General features: G+C 44.5%; 1 protein-coding gene across 1 annotated transcript in view; it reads left to right on the top strand.

Annotated features, from left to right (window-relative positions):
• tet1 (tet methylcytosine dioxygenase 1) overlaps positions 1–22,609 on the top strand; it is a 52,233-nt gene that overhangs the window by 24,226 nt on the left and 5,398 nt on the right. The window contains exons 3-10 of the mRNA XM_047351720.1: positions 5,264–7,439; positions 17,290–17,380; positions 19,001–19,094; positions 19,269–19,477; positions 19,570–19,720; positions 20,047–20,136; positions 20,266–20,403; positions 21,152–21,328. Coding sequence (XP_047207676.1) covers positions 5,264–7,439; positions 17,290–17,380; positions 19,001–19,094; positions 19,269–19,477; positions 19,570–19,720; positions 20,047–20,136; positions 20,266–20,403; positions 21,152–21,328 — 3,126 coding nt within the window. The remainder of the gene's footprint in view (positions 1–5,263; positions 7,440–17,289; positions 17,381–19,000; positions 19,095–19,268; positions 19,478–19,569; positions 19,721–20,046; positions 20,137–20,265; positions 20,404–21,151; positions 21,329–22,609) is intronic.

Raw genomic sequence — 22,609 nt, 5'->3', positions numbered from 1 at the left:
TTGGTTTTACCCTTCAAAAGAAAAATTTCAAAATTTTTGCAGCTTTTCATATTGAATTGTATTTTTAGCTTGTAGCCAACATTAGTTACATACATTTCCTTGAAGAAATATTTTTAAAAGAGAGCTCAAGACAGTCGAGAACACTGCTGAAAATTGTCAAAGATTAAATATCTTACATTTGTAACAACAAACTTCGATATCAATACATAACATGATGGCTTTCAGAGACAAAAGAGACACTCCTGCTCAGATTTAAGTTCATAAAGTGAAGATTTATGTGGCAATTAGTCAGGAGAAGTGTTGTCTGAAAGCAATAGCTTGGAGACCTAAAAAACCGGGACTCTATGCAGAGATTAAAAAGTACTTTTATGAAGAGACCAGTCTGCCTATATAACACCACATTCTTGAATGGCCGCTTGTAACCGAAACTGTAATTGAAAACATTAAACTGTACTCCAGTTTTGACGTCATTTAAAGCTGATGCAACACGTGGTATATAGAAGGGAAGTTAAAATATTAATATACCACCAGAGTGCAGCCACACACAAACGCTCTCTCCTTCATGTAAACAAACATGTTGCAGCTTACTGTCATGACTAAATATGTAAGAGGATTGTTTAGAGTGAGCGGTTATGGATTTAAAGTGACCTATGTATATCAGCAGATGTACTGAACTGACACGGGACAGAAATACAGTAAAAACCACTGTCAAAGAAAGCATTTTCTTCTCTGACAAATTGTTTACTCCCTGCTCGAGCTTAGTGGCAGTTCTTGCTCTGATTGAGCCTTTCCTCATGTCGCTCTGCAGCCAATTAAAATCCAAGAACTGATCTGAGATTCTGAGGTGGTAATAAATGCAGTGCAGTCCCACAGAAAGCGCATGAACTAGTCTCCCTATTCTCACCAGCAAACAGGGGAAGTCTACACAGCACATAGGGGTACACGTCTGACAGCTAAGTTAGGTGTTATCATATAGTGCTTGTGCATCTCCCTTTCTAATACCACCCTGGGCAACTGCCCATATGGCCGGTCATGTCAGAAAATGCCACTTTCAATATTTATGATTTTATGTCTCTAAAATACAGTGATACTGTAACCACTCATATTTGACCTTTACAATTATGGCAGACCTAGCATTTGGACTAACAACAAAACTAACAGACATGTGTTTGCCTTTCTAACAGTGTAATACTTCAAAGTAAGAGTAACCTCAGACAGCCTGAGGCAGCTCGGCACAGAAACACAGTTCTAACACATCGCAGACCCAACTGTCTCTCCAGGGACCCAGTGGCTAAATGAGAACACATGACTCCTCATTTACATCCTCCATTTGGCTCTCTGTTATCATAAAGTCTAATATAACATAACAAAATACAGCAGCTCTGCTTTGATGTTGTTTTAAGATGAAAACTCGAATTGTTGCATGCACATGCATGCTGACACGTGTGAGCCTGCTGCAGTGCTGGAATACTTCCAGTTATGTTTAGTCAATGAAAATGGCACTTTGTGACACACTACCTCTTCCTCCTTCTCGACTCGGTGTGTGTCTCCTCTTCTGCACTTTTATTTCAATATTGCTGTGGCCCATTTCTGCATGCAAATACCTTAACTTCAATTTATTAGTAAATTTCTACAAAGTTTAAATTGAAGACAGCTTCAAGGTATCAAATAATCTGTTAAAATTTCAGTTCAAACAGTTCAAAAGCAGAAGATGCTTTCTGCAAGAGATTCTGACCAACCTGAATGAAAAAAATCATAACAGATATAGACAAAATAAACAGAATCTACTCAATTTCAATTAAACTCTTGCAATATAAAGAGGATTGTCGGTGGATATAAACATTGTACATATTATACAATAAAAATACCCCATGATTGGGTTCTGAGCATCTCCAAATCTGCAGCTCTTGTGTTTTTTCATTCTGCAATGGTGAGTATCTATCTGAATGTGTCCCAAGGAAGCAATTGTGATGAATTGGCAGAATGGTCAGAGGCAGCCAAGATTCACTGAGGCAGTTGGGGAGTGAAGGTTGGCCCGTTCCAACAGACAATCTCCTATAAAGGTTAATGCTGTTTCGAAGAGAAACTTCTCAGAACGCATTGTGCACTACAATTTGTTGCGTTTTGGGCTGCATAGCTCCAGACCAAGCATGCCCATGCTGGTCATATGTAAACACACAGACTGCACTGAAAGAAGTCTCCCAGAAATGGGGTATTGTTCATTATTAATCCCTTCAGATCTCAGTTCTCCCTTTCATTTCTTCTTACAGTTCCAGATCCAAGGGCGAAACTTCAGCTTTGGGTGAATGTGTCCATTTTGGAGCAGGGTTATATTTTTTGGTCAGCACCCTTCAAAACAGTGTGGAAGGCCACACTGGTGTTCCAGCAGTTTCCAGTTTATGACAGATTTGAACCATGATGGTTACCAGAACTATTCCAGAATCTTATTGATGGCTCCAAAAATTATTTTACCTAAATTCAAACTTGTGCTTCCAGTTCTTGAGTTGTTTGTTGTATAATCCTTTCACCATGAAAAAAAGAATGCTTCAAATATATAATTAAAGGCCTTAAAAATAATAAAACACTCATGTCCGTGGTGAGTGAATGAAAGCTTTTATTGGAGCCGTGTTTCCTACCAATGATGGAGACCTTTAGCTCTGATAAGATACAGTGAATATTCATCCGAATGCATGGGGACCCTGAAGTGATCACATGTGGGATATCACAAGGCTCAACTTTTTGTACACCACATGCCTCCATAAACCAAAACACACAGTGTACATCACAAACAGGAAATATCTGATATGTTTACAACGGGCCAGCTTTGGGTTTTTGATATTGCTGTTTTTTATATATCGTTAAAAATCTCTTTGGCTTCTTTTTGTATTTGCTTAAATACAACAAAAGCTCTGCACTGCTGTAATACAGCATCACAGTCAACTTGATCCAGATGGAAAAATGTTGATAAAAAAAAAAACGTAATTATGTGGTCAGTGCATGTGTTTTCTATTTGTTCTGTTAGTTCAAAGGCGTCTGGTTTCTATTGAGAGGCTGTAAGGCTGGTGTGCACATCTCCCTCTAGAACACTTTTAAATCAGTGACCATAGAGTTTAATGAGAGTTTACGCCAGGTAAATGGTGACGAAGAACATAACTCAAGCTCCCCTGCAGTCCAGCTACTTCATTACAGTGCACTTGGGGGTTTATAAAATTACATAAGACGTGGTATAATACTGCACGATAACCTCCAATTAAAACCCTAGCAGCAGCTTAGTTTTAGCACATTAGTTACCAGTTAGTTATCTAATCCACATTTTTACCATAAGAATGTCTCTGCCTTGTTTCCACCATCTAAAACAAAACAAGACTTCCACAGACACTACAAGATGTGGGGAATGATTGTTTGCACGTAGTCACAGGTTACTTTGAGTTTGTGTTTACCCAGGCTTTTGGGGACAATCAATGTGCGATGGTACTTTGGACCTTTGGAGTATTGTTACACTTTTTGTCGTCAATAGTCTTGAATGATGGAAAAAGCTGTGCTGCACCACTCAAATGACAGGGCATATGGGTGAACATGGTCTGTGTGAATGAGTGCGTAAATTTGCACATTTTGTTGCATTCTCAGGGAAACACCTCCATGTAAAGCCTCGAACACAAGTGCATACTTGCTGCATACACGAACTCAGTGAACCTCAGATAGCAGCGCTGTCATGAACTGTGATTCTGAAATGTTTACTCACTGGCTCTTGGCTACCTGTGGGTCAGCACCTCTAAGCAATCTACGGGACATCTGATTCCTCACCTCAGTGGTGGACTAATACAATTACATATTGTGCCTTGCAAAGGTATTCATACATCTTGAGCCTTTTCTCATTTTGTCTCATTTGCATCCACAAATGTCAATATATGTTATTGGAATTTTATGTGATGTGTCGTGTAATTTTATAGCTGAAGGAAAATTATACATGGTTGTCCAATTTTTTTACAGATAAAAATCTGACAAGTGTGGGTTCATTGCACAGGAGTCAATAGGTGTGGTGCTGGTGGTGTAGAGGTTAAGCGCGTGGCCATATATAGAGGCTATAGTCCTCGATGCGGCCATCCCGGGTTCAAGTCCTGGACCTGGTGACCTTTGCTGAATGTCTCCGCCTCTTTCCTGTCTGCCTACTGTTGAAAAATTAAAAATAAAGGCCTCTAGTAGTGAAAAAATATCTAAAACAAATACAGCTGCAAGCCATTTGGAGCATGTCTGTGTCAGATTTGCACATCAAGAGATTGAAGGTTTTAACCATCAATTTTGAGGTTTGCTACAGAGTTGTTTTACTGTTTAGATAATGTGTTGAGGGGAAAATGCATTGTTTTTTCCCTACACATAGTTGTTTGCAGGGAGGCCATAAGGTTCAGGTTTGGTCTCATCTTCAAGAGCACCTTCTTCCACATGCTTGCTGTGTCCCCTACACACCTTGTAACAAACTGCAAATGGGGCTTCCTATGGCTTTTTTTCAACGATATGTTTCTTTTTGAAAGTCTTCCCTGAAAGCCAGATTTGTGGAGGGCACTACTAACAGTTTTCCTATCCAATTCTCCCGCCCAAACTGGATCTCTGTAACTCCTTCAGAGTTGCCAGCAGACCTCTTGGCTGCTTCTCTTAATGTACTACGTGTAATTTTAGTTGAACTGTAGTTTGCATTTGCTCCATATTCTTAGTTTTCAGAAGATGGCTTGAACAGTGCTCCATGATAAGTTCAAAGTTTGGGTTATAACCTAACCTTGTTCTCTAACAAACCTCTAAATTACACAAAAGTAACCTCTACAGTCTTCACAGAACAGCTGTATTTTTACTGAGTATTAGAGTATTTTTACTGAGTATTAGAGTAAAAGAGGCTAGATAAAAACTGTGCACAATGTTCCTTACACTTCATAATTATGCACTACTTTCTGTTGCTTTACCACATCAAATCCCAATAAATGTTATTGCTATGTGAGGTCGTACCATGACAAAATGTGAAAAAGTTCAGGGGGTGTGAGTACTCTCACAAGAAACTGTAAATCCGCATAATTAGCAGGGTTTAAAGCTTCAGCCTTATTTACAGAGAGCAGATTCCTTGTTTGCCATAATGTGTCTGCAGCGGATGCTCGTGCCATACTGGGAGGCAGTCTGTTGCGCTGTGTCATGACTGTTTAGAGCGAGCTGTATCAGTGTGTTATGTCTGAGCTTGTTGAGTCACCTCACTTCTTCATGTTTCTCCTCTGCTTTTCAGGTGGCTCCAGAAATTGGCTCGGTAAATGGCAAACGCAAGGCACAGATGGATAATACCCACATGGCCGCGGAGGAGGACGCAGAGGAGGATGGCCACAAACGTCATACTGAATCTCCTCTTATCGTCCATTCGTCCCCCATCCAAGGTGGACAGCCGGCACTTATTAAAAGAGAATCAGAGTTGGATTTGACCAATGGTGCACTTCACCGACACATATGTTCTTCTGTCACTTATCAGAATGGTTCTGATGAGAGTTTTACAAATCCTAATGGTGCTAATATGAGCAATGGGTCTGAGTCTGATCTTAAATCGGCATATAAAAGGACCACAATGGGATCAGAGCTTCAAAGGACTATATTTGCTGCAATCCCCAACGACAGCTCCGAGAATGGGCCCAGAATGTCTCCAGATGACATGTCAGCTCCACTAAAGAAAATCAAACTGGAAGAGCCGTGGCTGTGGATCACTGAACAGACTACCACGCAGCTGAGTAGAAAGGATGATGATACGTGCGAAGACCCACTATCGATGCTGGCGGCGGTTGTGTGCCTGTCCGTCACAGAGAGGAAGGGACTGGAGGAGCAACTTCTCGGGACACGTTCTTCCATTCTGCGCTCCATCAAAACAGAACCGCCAGATTTGCACTTTGTCAAAACAGAAAAAGATGAGTTAAAGAAAAGCACTCCGGCTAATTTGCAAAGGACTCCCCAACCCATCAAAAGTGAACCTCCTCAAAGTGTCCTGTTACCCAGTGTGCAGTGCTTGGCAGAGAGAAGAAACCTTAGTTTTGATCAGGCTATTGCTATCGAGGCCTTGACTCAACTGGCAGTTATACCTCAAAGCTCCTCGGGTCCCATTAAAGTTGAAAGTAATGGTGAACTTCCCATTTCTTCCTGTTCCCCAAGTTTCAGCACAAATCCTGCACAGCAAGAAGCTAAACCTGCATCAGCCATTCACTACAATAAAGTCTCGGTCATCAGCTCACCACTACACCAGACGTCAGTGATACGCCCTCCTGTGGCCAGACAGGGGAATGTCATTCAATGTTCCCGAAGGTTGAGCTCCGACACACATCCTCCTGTGACAGATATGGGCTCAAACTGCAGGGGCACAGAGCAGCGTCATGCTCCTTATGTCATCAATTCACAGTGTAGCTATAGGGAGTCCATTCAAATACAGTCCCACAGGGATCATGAGCGGCTGGTGGAGGACAGAGAAAGGTGTGTCATTAAAGTGAGGAGGAACAGGGATGAGGAGGAAGTGGCAGCTCAGCTGGCCGATCTGGCCTTCATTATCCAGACGCGACACAATCAGCAGTCAGAGAAAGACCCCCCTAAAGGAACCCCTGTTTCCGCTATAAAGTACACCTACAAATCCCAGCAAACCCCCTGTCAGAAAAAGCCCCCCTTAAAAAAGATCAAAACTACACCCTCCAAGCCCAGGAAGAGGAAAAACGATGGATTACAAGAGGGAGCCAGCCGTAGGACCCCCCTCTCAAGAGGCATGCCGGACAGGAGCAGAGGCCAGAGTGGTCTCCAGCATGGGAAGTCAAGCTGTCACCGCAAGAACAACTTATTTTTGCCTCTTGCTCAAATTGATCTGAAGAAATACCTGACTGAGGCTCAAGAGGGAAAGAGGCAAATGATCCATCAAAGTAACACTCACAATACAAGTCTGTCTCAAAATCCCAGCACTCTGTTAACTACAAACCACACTGGTGCTCAAGAAAGCCAGCCATCGTCTGATTCTAATGGTCTTCCTCACCAACACAATCAATGCAATGGTTTCATTGCAAGACCAGAGGAGTGCCATGTGTTATCTCAGGTAGAGCCGCCTATTGGTGAGCTGCGGCACGGTGCTATTCCTGACACCAACCCTGCAAAACCAGCTTTTATAAGCAATGTCAGTGGGTTCCATGTTCTGACTAATGGCTTTTCAGGACCTCCTGATTCCCCTCCTCCAAGCCAACAGAGCTACTACAAGTTAGAGAAGTCGGGGTCTGTCACTGTCTTGTCCACAGCTACTGACGGGGCTCATCCTGCAGAATCGACTCCAACGAGGACCAATTTCAACAGCTTTCTGGACTCTCCGATGAGTTTTCTGGAAACCCCTATCAAGAACCTGCTCAGCACACCTTCCAAGAAAATGGCAGATCTTCCATCCTGTCAGTGTGTGGGTGAGTTTCTTCTGCTTCTAATCTTCACTGCATCATTACAGTGTCCTTCACATATATCAGCACCCATGGTAATCTTTTGTTTGAGTACATTTATGGGGGGTGGGTGGTGTTGTAGCTTTAATTTAGCTCTACAGTTCACACTTCTTCTACAGATTTTATCACCCTTTGCTCCAGTTGCTGCTGAATCCCTTTTAGGTTTGTGTCTCTGTCACCTTTGCGCAGCCTAATACTGAATTAGTTTCCCCATTCTTTGCAAAATAGCTCAAGTTAAGTCAGACTGAGTGGAGATGTCTGGGGTTATGATTATTGATTGATTAATCTTGATCAATAATTATAATTACAAATCATAATTTGACAAAATCAATTTCTTAATCAAAATCCTCATTTATGAATTGAGACCAGAGATGTTTCTGGTGTTGTAATTGCGGCTCAACGCCTTTGACAATTACAACCGTTAACTACTCCGTAATAATTAATAACTATTGCCGGAGATGTCACTGTTTAATCGACCGTTTCTGCCGAAACGTGTGGAACTTTACCTTATCTTGACTGACAAATCACTTTTTGCACACAATGAACACAACTTTATCTATGAACTCTCTTTATCTATGTGAATATTTATTAATCTTCACCTACTTAACATGCAAAGTTCTACAAACACAAGGGTAACACATCTAACTAAGCAAAATTCAACAAACGGCAGTGGGTATGTATTGAATCAACCAGCAGTTTATGGCAAAAACAGAAGAAGGAATGAGAATATGAAAAGGGGTGTGGTGGCGAGTGGGGGGGGGGGGGGGTTGGAGCGCAGCTCCGACTGTACTCAGTGATGTCCGATCATAAAACTTCCCCCCAACTCCTGAGCACAAAGGATTCTAACTTTTGGCGGCAAGCTAGCACAGTGAGGTTGAAGACAAAGGAAAATGGTAAAATTCACCACGAGGTTATTTTAACAGTCCAGTCTTGGGTTGCGTTGACTCTCAGATGGTGAAACACGCACAAAGCTAGGAACACAGCAGCTCCAGACATCAACACATCAAAGTTTCAATAACAAAGTTACATGCACATATCATTCAGAGCACATGAGATCCTAACTAGCGATTCTGATCGCTCTACAACCTCTGACCCTGCCCAGGCTTTCTAATAAAGAAAGAAAAAAAGGAAAGTTTTTACTCGTTGTCGGCTCTCCTCTGAGCGGGGTCGAGCGAACAAGGGGGAGTTGGTTAACTGCGCGTCCACAGTTAACTTCAGGGAAAACGGTCAGACGTCATCCTCCGGCTTCTTTGGCGGAAGGGAAGAATATGATCTGACCATCAAAAGTCAACGTGAGATGAAACACGGTGGCGGTTCGACTCCTCGAAACTCTGTGTTCTTAGTTACGTGTTAAGCTCACGTCTTCGATTGGCAAAGTGAAATTCCTGGCCTTCTCATTCCGGAAACCTCAGTTATGAATTGTTCGTTGGCCAACGAGAGAGAGAGAAATAAATGAAGACTCCACGTGGGATCTCTTCTTCTCCAGAGGATGCTCCAGTTGCGTGGTAACCGTGTCAAGATTTCCAGCTGAAAGCGAGTTTTCGAAAATGTCCGCCTTCCTATATAGCGTCTTGTGACGTCAGACTTGGGACGCCCCATCATATCAGTCGTGATGCTTGACGGGATATGGAGGAGCGGACTGTCCTGGATACAAAATGGCCGAAAGCATCAGGAGGCCCGGTGTCTGTGCAAGTAGTCCAATATTCAGCAACAAGTGGTCCAACAGAGACCTACTCTCAAGTTTTGCTATAGGTTCTCAATTAAATTTGGGTCTGGGCTTTGACTGGGCCATTCTGACAGATCATTATTCTTTGATCTTAACTTGTCCTGCTGGAAGATGAACCTCTGCTCTTTGTAGCCCCTAAATGTTTACCCTGTATTTAACTCCATCCATTTCCCATCTACCCTGACCAGCTGTCCCTGCATAGAAATGCCCTCCAACAGCATAATGCTGCCACTACCATGTGTCACTGTGGGGTTGGTGCGTTCGTAGTGATGTGCAATGTCAGTTTTCAGCCACACATGGCATTTTGCATGAAGGCAAAAAAGTTCTGATTTGTTCTCATCTGACCAGAGCACCTTTGCCTTACATTTTTACTGTTCCTTACATGTGCCAAACTGCAGACAGGACCTTTTAGGGCTTTCTTTCCACAATGGCTTCATTCTTACCACACTTCCTTAAAAGACCAATTTCCAAACAGCTTGTCAACACTCCCACCTGAGCTGTGCATCTCTGCAGGTCCTCCAGATTTATCAAAAGCATCTTGGCTGCTTCTGTGATTAATACTCTTCTTCTCTGTCATTTTAGCAGGACGGCCATGTCTTGATATGTTTGTGGTTGCATCACACTCTGATGATGAACCTAACAGAGCTCTGTGAGATGTTTAAAGCTTGGGGTGTTATTCTATAGTCTCACCCTGCGTTAAAGTTCCCCACAACTTTATTCCTGACCTGTCCGCTGTGTTCCCTGGTCTTTATAACAGTTTTTGATCACTAATGTTCCCTTACAAACCTCTGAGGCCTTCTTAGAACACATTTTATTACAATCCGTTGCTCTAGATTTTATTTATGCCTCTTTTCCACTGGCCCGATTTGGCCAGCCTGGAACAGCTCCGCACATCTCTGCACGTTGGGAGTTGCATTTCCATAGACCCGCTTTTGCTCCGCTGAAGGGAACACCTCCTGGAATCGCGGCTTTAAAGAATCATGTGTCGTGCTGCATAACCGCGAATGAAACACCCAACCGCCAATGTAAAGAAGAAAAGACCGAAACGCGTTACAAAAACAAGAAGTCACTCGTATATTGCCTGGGGATTAAATTTGCTGACTGCATTGACAATCATATTTGATGAGTAGGATTTTGACATCCGTTTTATTATTATTATTATTAAAGATTTCACTTTCCCTTTAAGAGATTTGGAAAGATTTGAATTAGGTCCCATTTCATTTCTACTAGTTGTTGCCTATATATTTATTCAGCTGCCACTGAATATTGCAGTCTCCTATGATCGCCAGAAAAGCTAGCACCTCGTCATTCTTCCAAGGGGTGACTTTTCCGGATAACTGTGCGGACTCCATCATATGTTCTATTTCGTATAGGCTTCGCCCTTTAAGGCTATCGCTAGGGGGTTTATCCCTTCGCGCGCAGCGCAGCACTGAAAACTTTAGTCCACATAAATTACGGTGAGACCGGACAAACAGCTCCCATTTTTCTTCAGCGACAGCTTAAGAGCACTGATTCAAGAAAAACCATGGCTAGCGTCGGCACTATCCGCCTCTGCCCGGCTTGTAACACCGGCTACATCATGAGTTATGACCTGCATGCCATCTGCGAGGGCTGCTTCGGTCCTGATCAGGCAAGCCTGGCCTTGACCCTTCCTGCAGGCGTCTGCCTCTGGAAGAGAAGCAATGGCAGCTAGCCATTTTCTCCCCGCTAGAAGGTGAATTCCCCGTAGCGGACCAATGCTCCCTCGAGGAGGCATTGGACATCTTTGGTGTTGGGCGGGAATTGGACGATTCCGCCCCAGAGACAGCGACTGATATCTCCACTCCCTTCCTCCGGACGGAGGACGCGGAGGCAGATACAAAATCAGTCCAGGCTCAGGGCCTCCCGATGTCAGCGACCACCCCCTTTCCGGCGGTGGGCGCACTTGTTAGCGCGCTGCCGGACATCATCGCGAAGGTAGCTGAGGCCAAAGGTGTCCCTGTTCCCGCGCCTTTAGCCCAGCTCCCGACTGATGACCTGGCGGGAAAATTCGCCCCAGCTCATTTAACTCGCCGAGATCCGGTTTGGCCCCGTTTTCCGGCGGTAACTGCTTACCTGTCGGGAGCAGTGGCAGAGCCGCTTCAGCTAAAGGCACCGGTCTCCACCTTCACACCCATCACGAGGGTGGAGTCCCTGACGTATCAGGGGTTTCCCCCAGCTCCTGCTCTGGAGCCTAGTCTGTCGGCAGTTTTTGGGGTTAGGTCGGCCCGGCGCATTGGACGACGGCCTGTGCCCCCCTCCCCCAGTGATCAGATCACGACCAGACTGACTGATCGCTCCCACCAGTGTGCCGCTCAGGTCGCTGCGGCGACCAACAACACCGCCTTCCTGGCCTACGCCATCTCCAAGAAGGCTCGGGAGATGGAGCTGCCTCCGGAGGATGTGGAGGAATTCTGCAATCTCGCAGACACCATCCTCAACCTCTGTGCGGCGTCGGCTGTGTGCTCCTCCCGCATCGCTGCCTGGCAGACCTTGCTACAGCGACAGATGTGGCTTCGGCTCTCCTCCATCCCTGAGGATTTTAAGAGGGAGTTACTGGAGGGACCGATGAGTCCGGATGGGCTGTTCGGTCCTCATTTCCAGTCCGTGCTGGGCCAGATGCAGACCTCTCAAGAGGAACTTGAGCGGGTCAAGAGACATGGGTCTCTTAATCGCTCTGGCTTCCGGTCGTCCCATACCACCGGCCGCTGGCGGGATCGCCGTGATCAGCGGCAGCAGCAGAGACACTCCACGGCTGCTGCCGCAGCTCCCCGAGTTCCTCCGCCCACTGCTCCGTCTACTCAGCCGCAGCAGCAGCGCAGAGGTCGGCAGTTGGCGTGCGCCTGGTCCAACCCTCCACAGGAGCCACGGTGGAGATTTAAGAAATGACTGGTGGGGGGGGGGATGTGTGTAAAACTGCTGATTGTTTTGAAATAAAACACATAAATTTCTCTAAGAGCAAGTTTCCATTTTATTCCGGCTCAGCCAGATTGTACGATCTCGCTGTGCTTTCCTCACACACATCCCCCACTCCTAATGAGACGGCCGTTTAAGAGGCCCCACGATCTCACAGTTTCAAAGCATGACTCCACGAGAGCATCCTATGCTGTTCCGGTAGAGCCACGCTCGCTGCCTTCTCCCTCCTGTCCTCCCCAGCTGTCAGTGGGTGAGATCACAGAGGATGAACAACAGCAGCTCCCTACGAAGCGGCGCATCAGTGATGCCCCCGCTCAACACCAAGCTGCGAGCCTGGGTGAATATTCCCCTGGTGAGGCTGGTTTACAGCCCTTTCGATCCGAGCCCCCCATGGGTTACCTCCGATCAGAATCCGAGTCGGGTAACGGCGGTAGGGGCTCTAGCCTGGCTCGTATCCATGAGCACCACGGCACCACAGATAAATGCGCGGCCGCTCTCAGAGCACTACTCAGAGTGGCGGCGCGTATGTTCCCTGGACAGGTGGATGGACAGACTGATCAGCAGAGGTTACACGCTGCAGTTCCTGTCTCTGCCCCCACCTTTCAGAGGGATTTTGGAGACAGTCCTGTCCTACCCGGAGCAGAGCTTCGTTCTCATGTCAGAACTGCAGGAACTCCTGATAGAAAACGTCATTTCCAGGGTTCCTCGCGGAGAGGAAAACACTGGGTTTTATTCTCGATATTTTCTGGTTCCCAAGAAAACAGGAGGAATGAGACCGATTCTCGATCTGTCTCTGTTCAACAAAGCGATCATGGAGAGACGTTTCCACATGCTGACAGTCAGACAGGTGATGGAAAACGTTCACCAGAACGACTGGTTCACCTCCATAGATCTGAAGGATGCTTATTTTCACATCCCCATCATCCCGAAACACCGCAAATATCTGCGTTTCGCTTATCAGGGGATCTCATATCAATACAACCGCCTGCCCTTCGGTTACTCTCTCGCCCCACGCACGTTCTCCAAATGTTTGGAGACGGCGTTGTAGCTGCTGCGCTCGGCAGGGATGAGAATCCTCTTTTATCTGGACGACCTGCTTTTGCTGGCTCGGTCCAGAGAGGAAGCAGCGGTACAGACAAAGAAGCTGGCCGCACATCTGACAGTTCTGGGGTTTTCAATAAACTGGCAAAAAAGTTCTGTTTTCCCATCCTGGATGATCGTTTATCTGGGGGTGGAGTTAAACTCAGCCACAATGAGAGCCCGGCTCTCTCAGCCGAGAACAGACGCGCTGTCAGCGCTTCTCCTCCGTGTCAAACCCCACAGCTTAGTGACAGTTCTGTCACTTATGCGATTACTGGGAATGATGTCAGCAGCTCACATGGTTGTTCCGCTGGGTCTGCTTCATATGAGACGTCTTCAGAGATGGTTCATCCGCCTGCGCATAGATCCTGTGCGTCAGAAGAGGCGGATGATCTCAGTACCTCCTTCAGTGGACCCGACCTGGCCCACTGGGGAAATCCCCGCATCCTGTCAGACGGAGTTCCCCTCAGCAGACCGGCGTCACACGTCTCAGTGTTCACAGACGCATCCCTGTCAGGATGGGGAGGAACGTGTCAGTCTCAGGCGGTGGGAGCACTGTGGCCAGACCACATGTCTCTCCGCATAAACGTGCTGGAGCTTCTCACAGTGTGGAAGGTGACACGGCATTTTGCTCCTCTGCTGCGGGATCAGCATGTTCTGATCCACACAGACAACAGAGTGGCAGCAGCCTACATAAATCACCAGGGAGGTGTGCGCTCGGCTCAGCTGCTAAACATTTCCAGGCGGCTGCTGTGCTGGGCGCGCATGAACCTGCTCTCCAACAGAGCAGTGTACATCCCCGGTGTCCTGAACAGAGGAGCGGACATCATGTCCAGAGGTGGTCCTCGTCCCGGGGACTGGAGTCTCCACCCCGAGCTGATTGTTCAGATCTGGAGCAGGTTTGGGAAAGCAGCAGTGGATCTTTTCGCCACACGGGAGATCGCACAAACCAGTTGTGGTTTTCACTGAGCCCACGGGAGGATCCACCGTTAGGAGTGGACGCCTTTGCTCACAGCCCATGGCCGAAAACGCTCCTTTATGCCTTTCCACCAGTTCCGCTGATTCCGCGGATCCTGGACCGAATCCGAGAGGAACAGCTCTCAGTGATTCTCGTAGCCCCCGAACGCAAAAGCGCGCCATGGTTTCCGAGCCTGCAGCAGCTGGTGTCAGGTCGCCCGTGGCAGCTGCCATGGAGAGAGGATGCACTCCTCCAGGCGGAAGGGGCGATCAGGAGCGTCCCAGAGTTAGGTCAGCATCTCTGGGTCTGGCCGCTGAACGGGAGCGCTTAGAAAGGCTGGGTCTCCCACACAATGTGGTGCGCCCGATTCAGGGCGCACGAGCCCCCTCTACCACAGCGTCATACACATCAAAGTGGGCAGCTTTTCAGCGCTGGTGTGCAGAGAAAGGCGTGGAGCCTTTTTCATGTCCATTAGGCTGCGTGCTGTCATTCCTCCAGTAGCTGATGAACAGAAATTTAGCTTTCAGCACCATTAAAACTTATGCTGCAGCTATTTCTTCCTGTCATGAAGGTTTTGGTGACAGAACGGTTTTTAACCATCCGCTGATGAAGCGTTTTCTGCGGGGTGTACGTAGACACAGACCCGTGTCACGCCCTCTAGTCCCTCAGTGGGATTTAGCGCTCGTCCTGCGCGCACTGGTTAAAGCCCCATTTGAGCCCTTAGATCAGGCTCCACTAAAACTTCTGTCTTTTAAAACAGCCCTGCTGTTAGCTCTTATATCTGCAAAGAGAGTGAGCGATTTATCTGCACTCTCTGTCGCTCCTTCATGTCTCAGAATACGAGCCGACGGCAGCTCAGCTGTGCTGCGTCCTAACCCTGCTTTTACACCTAAAAGCATCACGAGTTCGTTCAGATCGAAAGTGATAATTCTGGATGGTTTTTATCCTCCTCCTCATAACTCTGAAGAGGAGGCCACCTCTCATCTCCTCTGTCCCGTACGCGCGCTTTCATGTTACGTAGCGCGCACGGCTGCACTGCGCCGCTCCCAGCGTCTCTTCGTGCATTACAGAGAAAACTCTACAGGACATCCTCTATCTGTCCAGCGCCTCTCACATTGGCTGTGTGAGGCTATCTCACAGGCTTATATTTCCTCTGGATTGGATCATCCAGAGAATCTCAGAGCTCATTCAATCAGGGGGATTTCATCCTCCACGGCTCTGCATGGAAGAATGACAGTGGAGGACATCTGCACAGCAGCCTCATGGTCATCTCCATGCTCATTTATTCGTTTCTACCTGCGAGATGTGTCAGGTTTCTCCATGACTCATTCTGTTCTCAGGGTTTTGACAGAATGACTCTTATTTTGTGCATTTATTATTGGGTCACCCTTCCTGCATGCAGACGCAGGGTGCCGTAATATTATTATCAGCCACTGATCGTAACTTATGATGTTATTGTCACTGCGGCTGTATTTCATTAAGCCTCCGTGTGAACACAGGTTTTTCTCCTCTGCTGTGTTGTCTGTGGCACACGAGGTTGTTCTGCTGCATCATTACGCATGATCCAGCTGCTGATCTGTCTCCACGTTTCCTCATGGAGATATTTGACCTGTTCTGCTCATCGTTACACTGTTACAGTTCGTAACCTTCGTTTTCCTATTACAGCAGCAGGTCTGTTATCTCAGCCTTTCCCTGACCAGATATTCTCTCTATTCATTGGGATGCGCAAGACGCTTGGAGTGCGTAATTACGCATTCAGAAGGCTGATTTTTGGTGTCATTAGGCGAGCAGATGTTCAGTTGTGGTCTGGATGGACCCAGTGAGGCATAGACTACATCCTGCTTCGCCTTTAACCCACTAGCGATAGCCTTAAAGGGCGAAGCCTATACGAAATAGAACGTTGATTCTGTACTGTAACCCCAGATTCTATGAGTATAGGCGCAGCCCTTTAAACTCTGGGCCTCACTGGTCCCTGAATGGCTGAAGAAAAAGCTATTTGGGAGCCGTTTGTCCGGTCTCACCGTAATTTATACGGACCGGGGTGGGGCTCACACAGCAGGTGGGCGTGGACTAAAGTCTTCAGTGCTGCGCTGCGCGTGAAGGGATAAACCCACTAGTGATAGCCTTAAAGGGCTGCGCCTATACTCGTAGAATCTGGGGTTACAGTACAGAACCAACGTTTCTCAGACTTGCTTGAATGCACGTTTGAAAATGCTGGTTGTTTTTTTTTTACGCTGGTCGACTCTTACGGCTGGTTGCGCCCACGGCCAATCAGTGAACAGCCGTTTGTTCACGTCACACAGGGTATCGACTTGGCCTCGCTTAGCCCTGCTAAGAAGGAGGTACCAAAAAAGTAGGTACCGGTACTGAAATAACAGTAAAAGAAATGCTCGCAAAGCGAGCCGCGTGGAGCGAGTCGGGCCAAATCGAGCAAGTGGAAAAGGGGCATTAGAGACGTCAAGTTAACTTCAGATTTTCATTTGCAAAGATATTTAAAACCATGTATCATTTTTCTTTAAGTTCCTATTTATGTGGTCTTTAGTGCTGGCATGTCACATAAAACCCGTTAAGATCATAAGAAAATGCTCAAGGTAGGGCTGAAATTTCGGGGACGTAATTGATCAATTGCAGTTAATGCACATTCTTTATGTTCCATCTTTCTAATTTGCCCACCATTTTCTCAGCCACTAAAAATATACATTTGCTTTGGACAACAAAGGCAGTTAGACACCAGTCAATGGGCCAAATATATTACTGGCATGCAAGGTATGAATGCATGGAACCTGATATATGATATCCTTTCAAATATTGCTTCCAACCAGTGCTTTATGATTGCTGCATTGTAAACACTAATACTGCGATGAGAATTGCAATTTGATATATTATGTAGTTCTAGTTAAAGGGGTATGAATACTTCTGCAATTTACAGCTTATCCACAGTAACACTGCATTTCTCTGTCATGTCTAATGATCCATTTGACCGGGAATGAAAACTTCCAAAATGGTTTATTTTGCTCTATATGTGGTTTCATAGAAACTGAAGGCAGTCTTTAACCTGTGCTACTGTGTCAGTAACCAGTCAGATGTTAATAAAAACACATTTTCTTTGTCTTTTACAGACCAAATCAGTGAAAAGGAGGAAGGCCCTTACTACACTCATCTTGGAGCGGGACCCAACGTTGGTGCCGTGAGGGAAATGATGGAAAACAGGTAAACTGACCTGATTTAACAAAACACAATTTGAGAACCTCCTGGGTAAGAAGGAAGCTTGGTTAAGGTAGTTTAACACTTGCACTATGTGTCACACTTCATCACATATGCACAAAACACACAGAAACACACAGCATGCTGAAACAGGAAACCCCTGAAAATGAGACCAGGGGGCCCATAAGCTAAGATGATGACTTTCAAACGTCTTTGGCTCCATCTCTGTCCAACTGACAGCCAGATCCTTACTGGAACAATAATAAATAATTACTACGTTCAGAGAATGTATAGCAGCAGAGTTAGGATGCAAGGAGAGTTTGAGTAAACTAACAGAACAAGTGTCAGTATAGTGATGTCTGGTTATTGTGGTCAGAGCCCTGAACAAGAGCAACAAATATAAACTAATGGTAGCTGTGATGGAAAAGAGTCAGAACAGACAGTTTATTACAGTCCGCTGTGAACAGAGACATGTAGGTTCTAGTCATGAAAATGTCACTGATTTATACTACAATTGTGATTACATTTGTTAGTTAGTAATCCTGTTTTAAAATGAAATTACCATTATAACCCAATGAGTTAACTGCAATATTAAAGACTCCACTATCTCAGATGCTAATCAGGAACGTATTAACCACCAAAAAGCTCAGCACCGAAAATGTTGCTGGTTTTTCGTTTTTTTTCAATGCACAAGGACGGATTTCTGTAGATGTTTTTGTTTTCCCTACATGCAGAAAGAAATAACATGGCTAGTCCTCTGCTACTTGTTGACTATTCACTAATGCTAAGTGAGTTGACTTTTAGCAGTTAAAACACAAGAGTCACGATGATGGGTGCGTTGTGGAATCAGTCTACTGTGACTTCATTTAAAGGACAGTTGTCAAATTTGTTAATATATGTGATAAAAAATTACTACTACTAATTATTATAATAATGGTTTTATTGATATGGTATTAATTACATTTATGCTGTTGGCTTCAGTCTGAAAAAGTATGGAATTTGCTTCTGTTTTTAAGGTCTGGAAAAGTACAGAGAAAAGAAAATTGAATATTTGAGTTTCCAGATTTTATTCCATATCCTATTTTCAAAAAGATAAAAATGAGAATTTCTTAAAAATACAGTTCTTTTCACAACACAGTAATGTTTTTTTATTTTTTTATTTGCTGCATCAGACCAGTCATACAGCAGCAATTTTACTTTTACTTTTTTTCTTACAGACCAATGCACACTCCTTCAAAAATGATAAGGGTCTGTTAAACAGGGACTGTTTAAACAGAACTATGTGGTATGTTAACTGGGTTTGGCTTTGAAGCCAGAAAAACAAGACATTAAAACAAATATCCTTTGAGCTGTTACGAACAGTGCAAATGAGTGATCACCAATTGTGCTTTAAAACTCTATAGGTAGCATTAAATAATTTAGTCCTAATTGGACAGCTTTAAACGCTATTGATTGAGGAACAGAGCTGATCTAAGTTGGTTCAGATACCAAAAAACTGTGAAATGTGCTTTTACCACATTTCCAAACCAGAAGTTAACTTCAGATGTGACATATATTCAACATAGAATTTAATCATGTGGTTGTTTTACATGCTGAGGATAACAAATGTTTGTTTTTGTCCCACAGGTATGGTGCCAAAGGAAATGCAGTGAGGGTGGAAGTTGTTGTTTACACTGGGAAAGAAGGCAGGAGCTCCCAGGGGTGTCCCATTGCTAAATGGGTATGTGACTGCTGTAATGCTCATGATCCCATATTTTTCCTCACTGTGATTGCATGTTGAAGCCATTGTATTGAAGCCATGTATTTGGGGAAAGAGCATCTGCCTTTTGAAACATGATTTTGTGTCTGTTGTCTGCCCACCATCTGACTCGTTTTCGGCCTAATCACCCGGCAGGTGATCCGACGTGGGAGCGAAGAGGAGAAGTTGCTTTGTTTGGTCCGCCAAAGGCCAGGGCACTACTGCGAGACGGCCGTATTGGTGATCCTCATCCTGGCATGGGAGGGAATCCCTCGAGCGGTGGCAGATCACCTTTACCAAGACCTCACGGAGACCCTCTTTAAATATGGCTCCCCAACCAGTCGCCGCTGCGCCCTCAATGAAGAGTGAGTTCCTTTTATCCTCTGTTTTCCTTTGTAGCTTACTTCATCTCGACTGTTTCTGTTTCCTCAATGACCTTACCTATCTGTCTCTGCAGTCGCACATGTGCATGCCAGGGTTTGGACCCGGACACATGCGGCGCTTCGTTTTCCTTTGGCTGTTCCTGGAGTATGTACTTCAATGGCTGCAAGTTTGCCCGCAGCAAGGTGCCACGCAAGTTTCGTCTGCTCGGAGACCTTCGGGAAGAGGTTAGGGGGTGTTTGCTCATTTGAACTGTTAAAGCTCCTAAAACACTAGGAGAACCCACCAACCCTGTTTGGTGCTGTAATGTTTTGTCTGTGTAATCAGTGTATGTTTAATTTGTTTTATGTTGTAATAAACAACAGTTTCTCATAATAAGTTGCATTTCATTTGCTATAAATAAACACCTTTAAAACCAATGAAATGTTTTCAAGTATTTTGCCTCCTGGTGGCCGATGCTGAGTATGTCATTTTAAGGCATATAAAGAAAAGTTCAAATAAAACAAATTTTCTCAGCTACCAAAGAAAAAAATCCAAAATCTGTTGCTTTTAGGAGGAGAAGATCGAGAGCAACCTTCAAAATTTGGCCAGTGATCTTGCTCCACTCTACAAAAAACTGGCTCCTGTGGCGTTCCAAAACCAGGTATGAAACATTAACCAGCTAAACATACCTGATAATTATAATTTTTACATACAACCTTAGAATTTGCTCCACGTTTTTTACTGCCAACACTGTGTATAAATGCCTTATTTTCATTCGATCCCTTTACAGGTGGAGTATGAGGCAGCAGGGGACGCTTGCCGGCTGGGCAGGAAGGAGGGGCGTCCTTTTTCAGGGGTCACGGCTTGTGTAGATTTCTGTGCCCACGCTCATAAAGACACCAGCAACATGAACAATGGCAGCACTGTGGTAAGTGTGCTTCATAAGTTGAGAGACCTCCATCAGAACTGATATTAGGCTGTTTACCAGCAATGCTTTACAATAGTATTCATAGCTCTTGGACTACAAAAACTAAAACTACAAAATTTATTGTGCTTTGTTGGGATTTTTATGTTATAGATCAGCAGGAACTACAGCAAAACTGAAGTGGTAGGAAAATAATTCATGGTTTCCAAATTCTTTTCACAAAAGAAGTCCGCGATGCATTCGTATTCAACAACCCTGAATCACTCATTTCTAGAAACAGTGTTGACTGCCATTAAGTCTTTTTAGGGTATGTCTCTACCAGCTTTGAACATCTGGAGGCTGAGAAGTTTGCTAATTCTTCTTCACAAAATACCCTAAGCTTAGTAATATTTGAAGGGGAATGTCTGTAAACAGCAATTTTTAGGTCTTGCCTCAGATTCTCAATTAGATTTAGATTTGAACTTTGTTGGGGTCATTTAAACACATGAATCTGCTTTGATATAAACCAGTTTTTATCAACTAGTGGGTCCCAACCCAAACTTGGGTCACGACTAATTTTCAGTGGGTTGCGGGCCTTTATCGGGTCAACGGATCCAGAGGAACTCGCTTTACATACTCCTTACAGTAGGTGGTGATCATGTCCTGTAGTGTCAGTTGACACTGATAATTTGACACCATAGAAGAAGACACTGAAAATTGTAGTGTTCTGTTAGAATGAAAAACTTGACCTCTGTCTTATATGCTTTTTCAGGTGTGCACTTTAACAAAGGAGGACAACCGTGCGGTGCGGAACATACCTGAGGATGAGCAGCTTCATGTGCTCCCGCTTTACAAGATCTCTGACAGAGATGAGTTTGGTCAGGTTGAGGGCCAGTGGGCCAAGATCCAGAGCGGTGCTTTGCATGTTCTCTCCTCCTTTCCCAGAGAGGTAAGTGAACAGTAAAGCAGTATTTGACATCTAGGAAATATTTTTTGTTAGGTAACAGTTTCATAAAAATTTATTGTTATTACAGTATGATAAAAAGAAGTCCTTTAACCCCTTTAACATTTTTCACATTTTGTCATGTTACAATTTTAATCTAAATCAAATCCAATGTATTCTAGTAGGATTTGACTTGGCAAAGTAACCTAAAGTACCAGATAATTGTGGAGCAGTACGAAATTGATACAAGGTTTTCCACGTTTTTACAAATTATAATCTGTAACGTGTGGCATACATTTCTATTCAGTCCCCTTTATTCTGAGAACATTAAACAAAATTTTGTGCAATCATTTCTGTTTAAACCTCACAAAATAGTAAACAGAGTCCACCTGTGTGTAATGTAAACTCAGTGACTCTGGAGGAGCTGCAGACATCCAAGCTTAGAGGAGAGAATTTGCTAACAGAACAACTATTAGTTGTGCAATCCGAAACCCTGCCCCTTATGGAAGACTGAGAAGAAAGCCTCTGATTAAAGAAGGCCTAAGAGTCATGTTTGCAGTTTGGCAGAAGCTATGTAGGAGACACAACAATTATAAAAGAAAGTTATCTGGTCAGCTAGATCAACACGGATTTTTGCCTGCATGCTGGCAGCATCATGCTGTGGGGATTCATTTCCCCAGTAGAGACAGAGAAGCTGGCCAGAGTCAACAGCAAGATGAATAAAGCTAGATAAAGGGAAGTTTTGGAAAAGAACCTGTTTGAAGTGGAAGAAGACCTGAGACTGAGGTGGAGATTTACCTTTCAGATGGACGACACTAAACATAGCCAGAGCTCCAAGGGAATGATTTAGATCAATGCCAAAGTACAGGCCTAAATCCAACTAAGAATCTTTGGCAAGACTTGAACTTTTATGTTCACAGACAGTCTTCACTCAGTCTGACTAAGCTTGAACTATTTTGCAGATGAAGGAAAAATCTCAATCAGATATGCAAAGCTGTTATACATACCTCAAAAGACTTGCAGCTCTAATTGTAACAAAATGTGGTTCTACCAAGTATCGAATCAACAGGACTTAATTGGAAATGCAAGCCAAAATTTTCAGAACCATATTTGACAAAACATTTTAAAACCATGTATCCTTACCGTCCAGTTTTCAATTATGCATTACTTTGCATTTTGTTTGTCACGTAAAATCCCAGTAAAATGCTTAAAGGTCTGTGTTTGAAACTTGGCAAAATGTGAAAAAGTTAAAGAGGTATAAATACTAAATGATAAAATAATAATAAT

Source organism: Girardinichthys multiradiatus, chromosome 22 (genome assembly GCF_021462225.1).
Source record: "Girardinichthys multiradiatus isolate DD_20200921_A chromosome 22, DD_fGirMul_XY1, whole genome shotgun sequence".
Taxonomy (NCBI): domain Eukaryota; kingdom Metazoa; phylum Chordata; class Actinopteri; order Cyprinodontiformes; family Goodeidae; genus Girardinichthys; species Girardinichthys multiradiatus.
The sequence above is the reverse complement of the archived record's forward strand: the minus strand, read 5'-3'. Positions and strand labels throughout refer to the sequence as shown.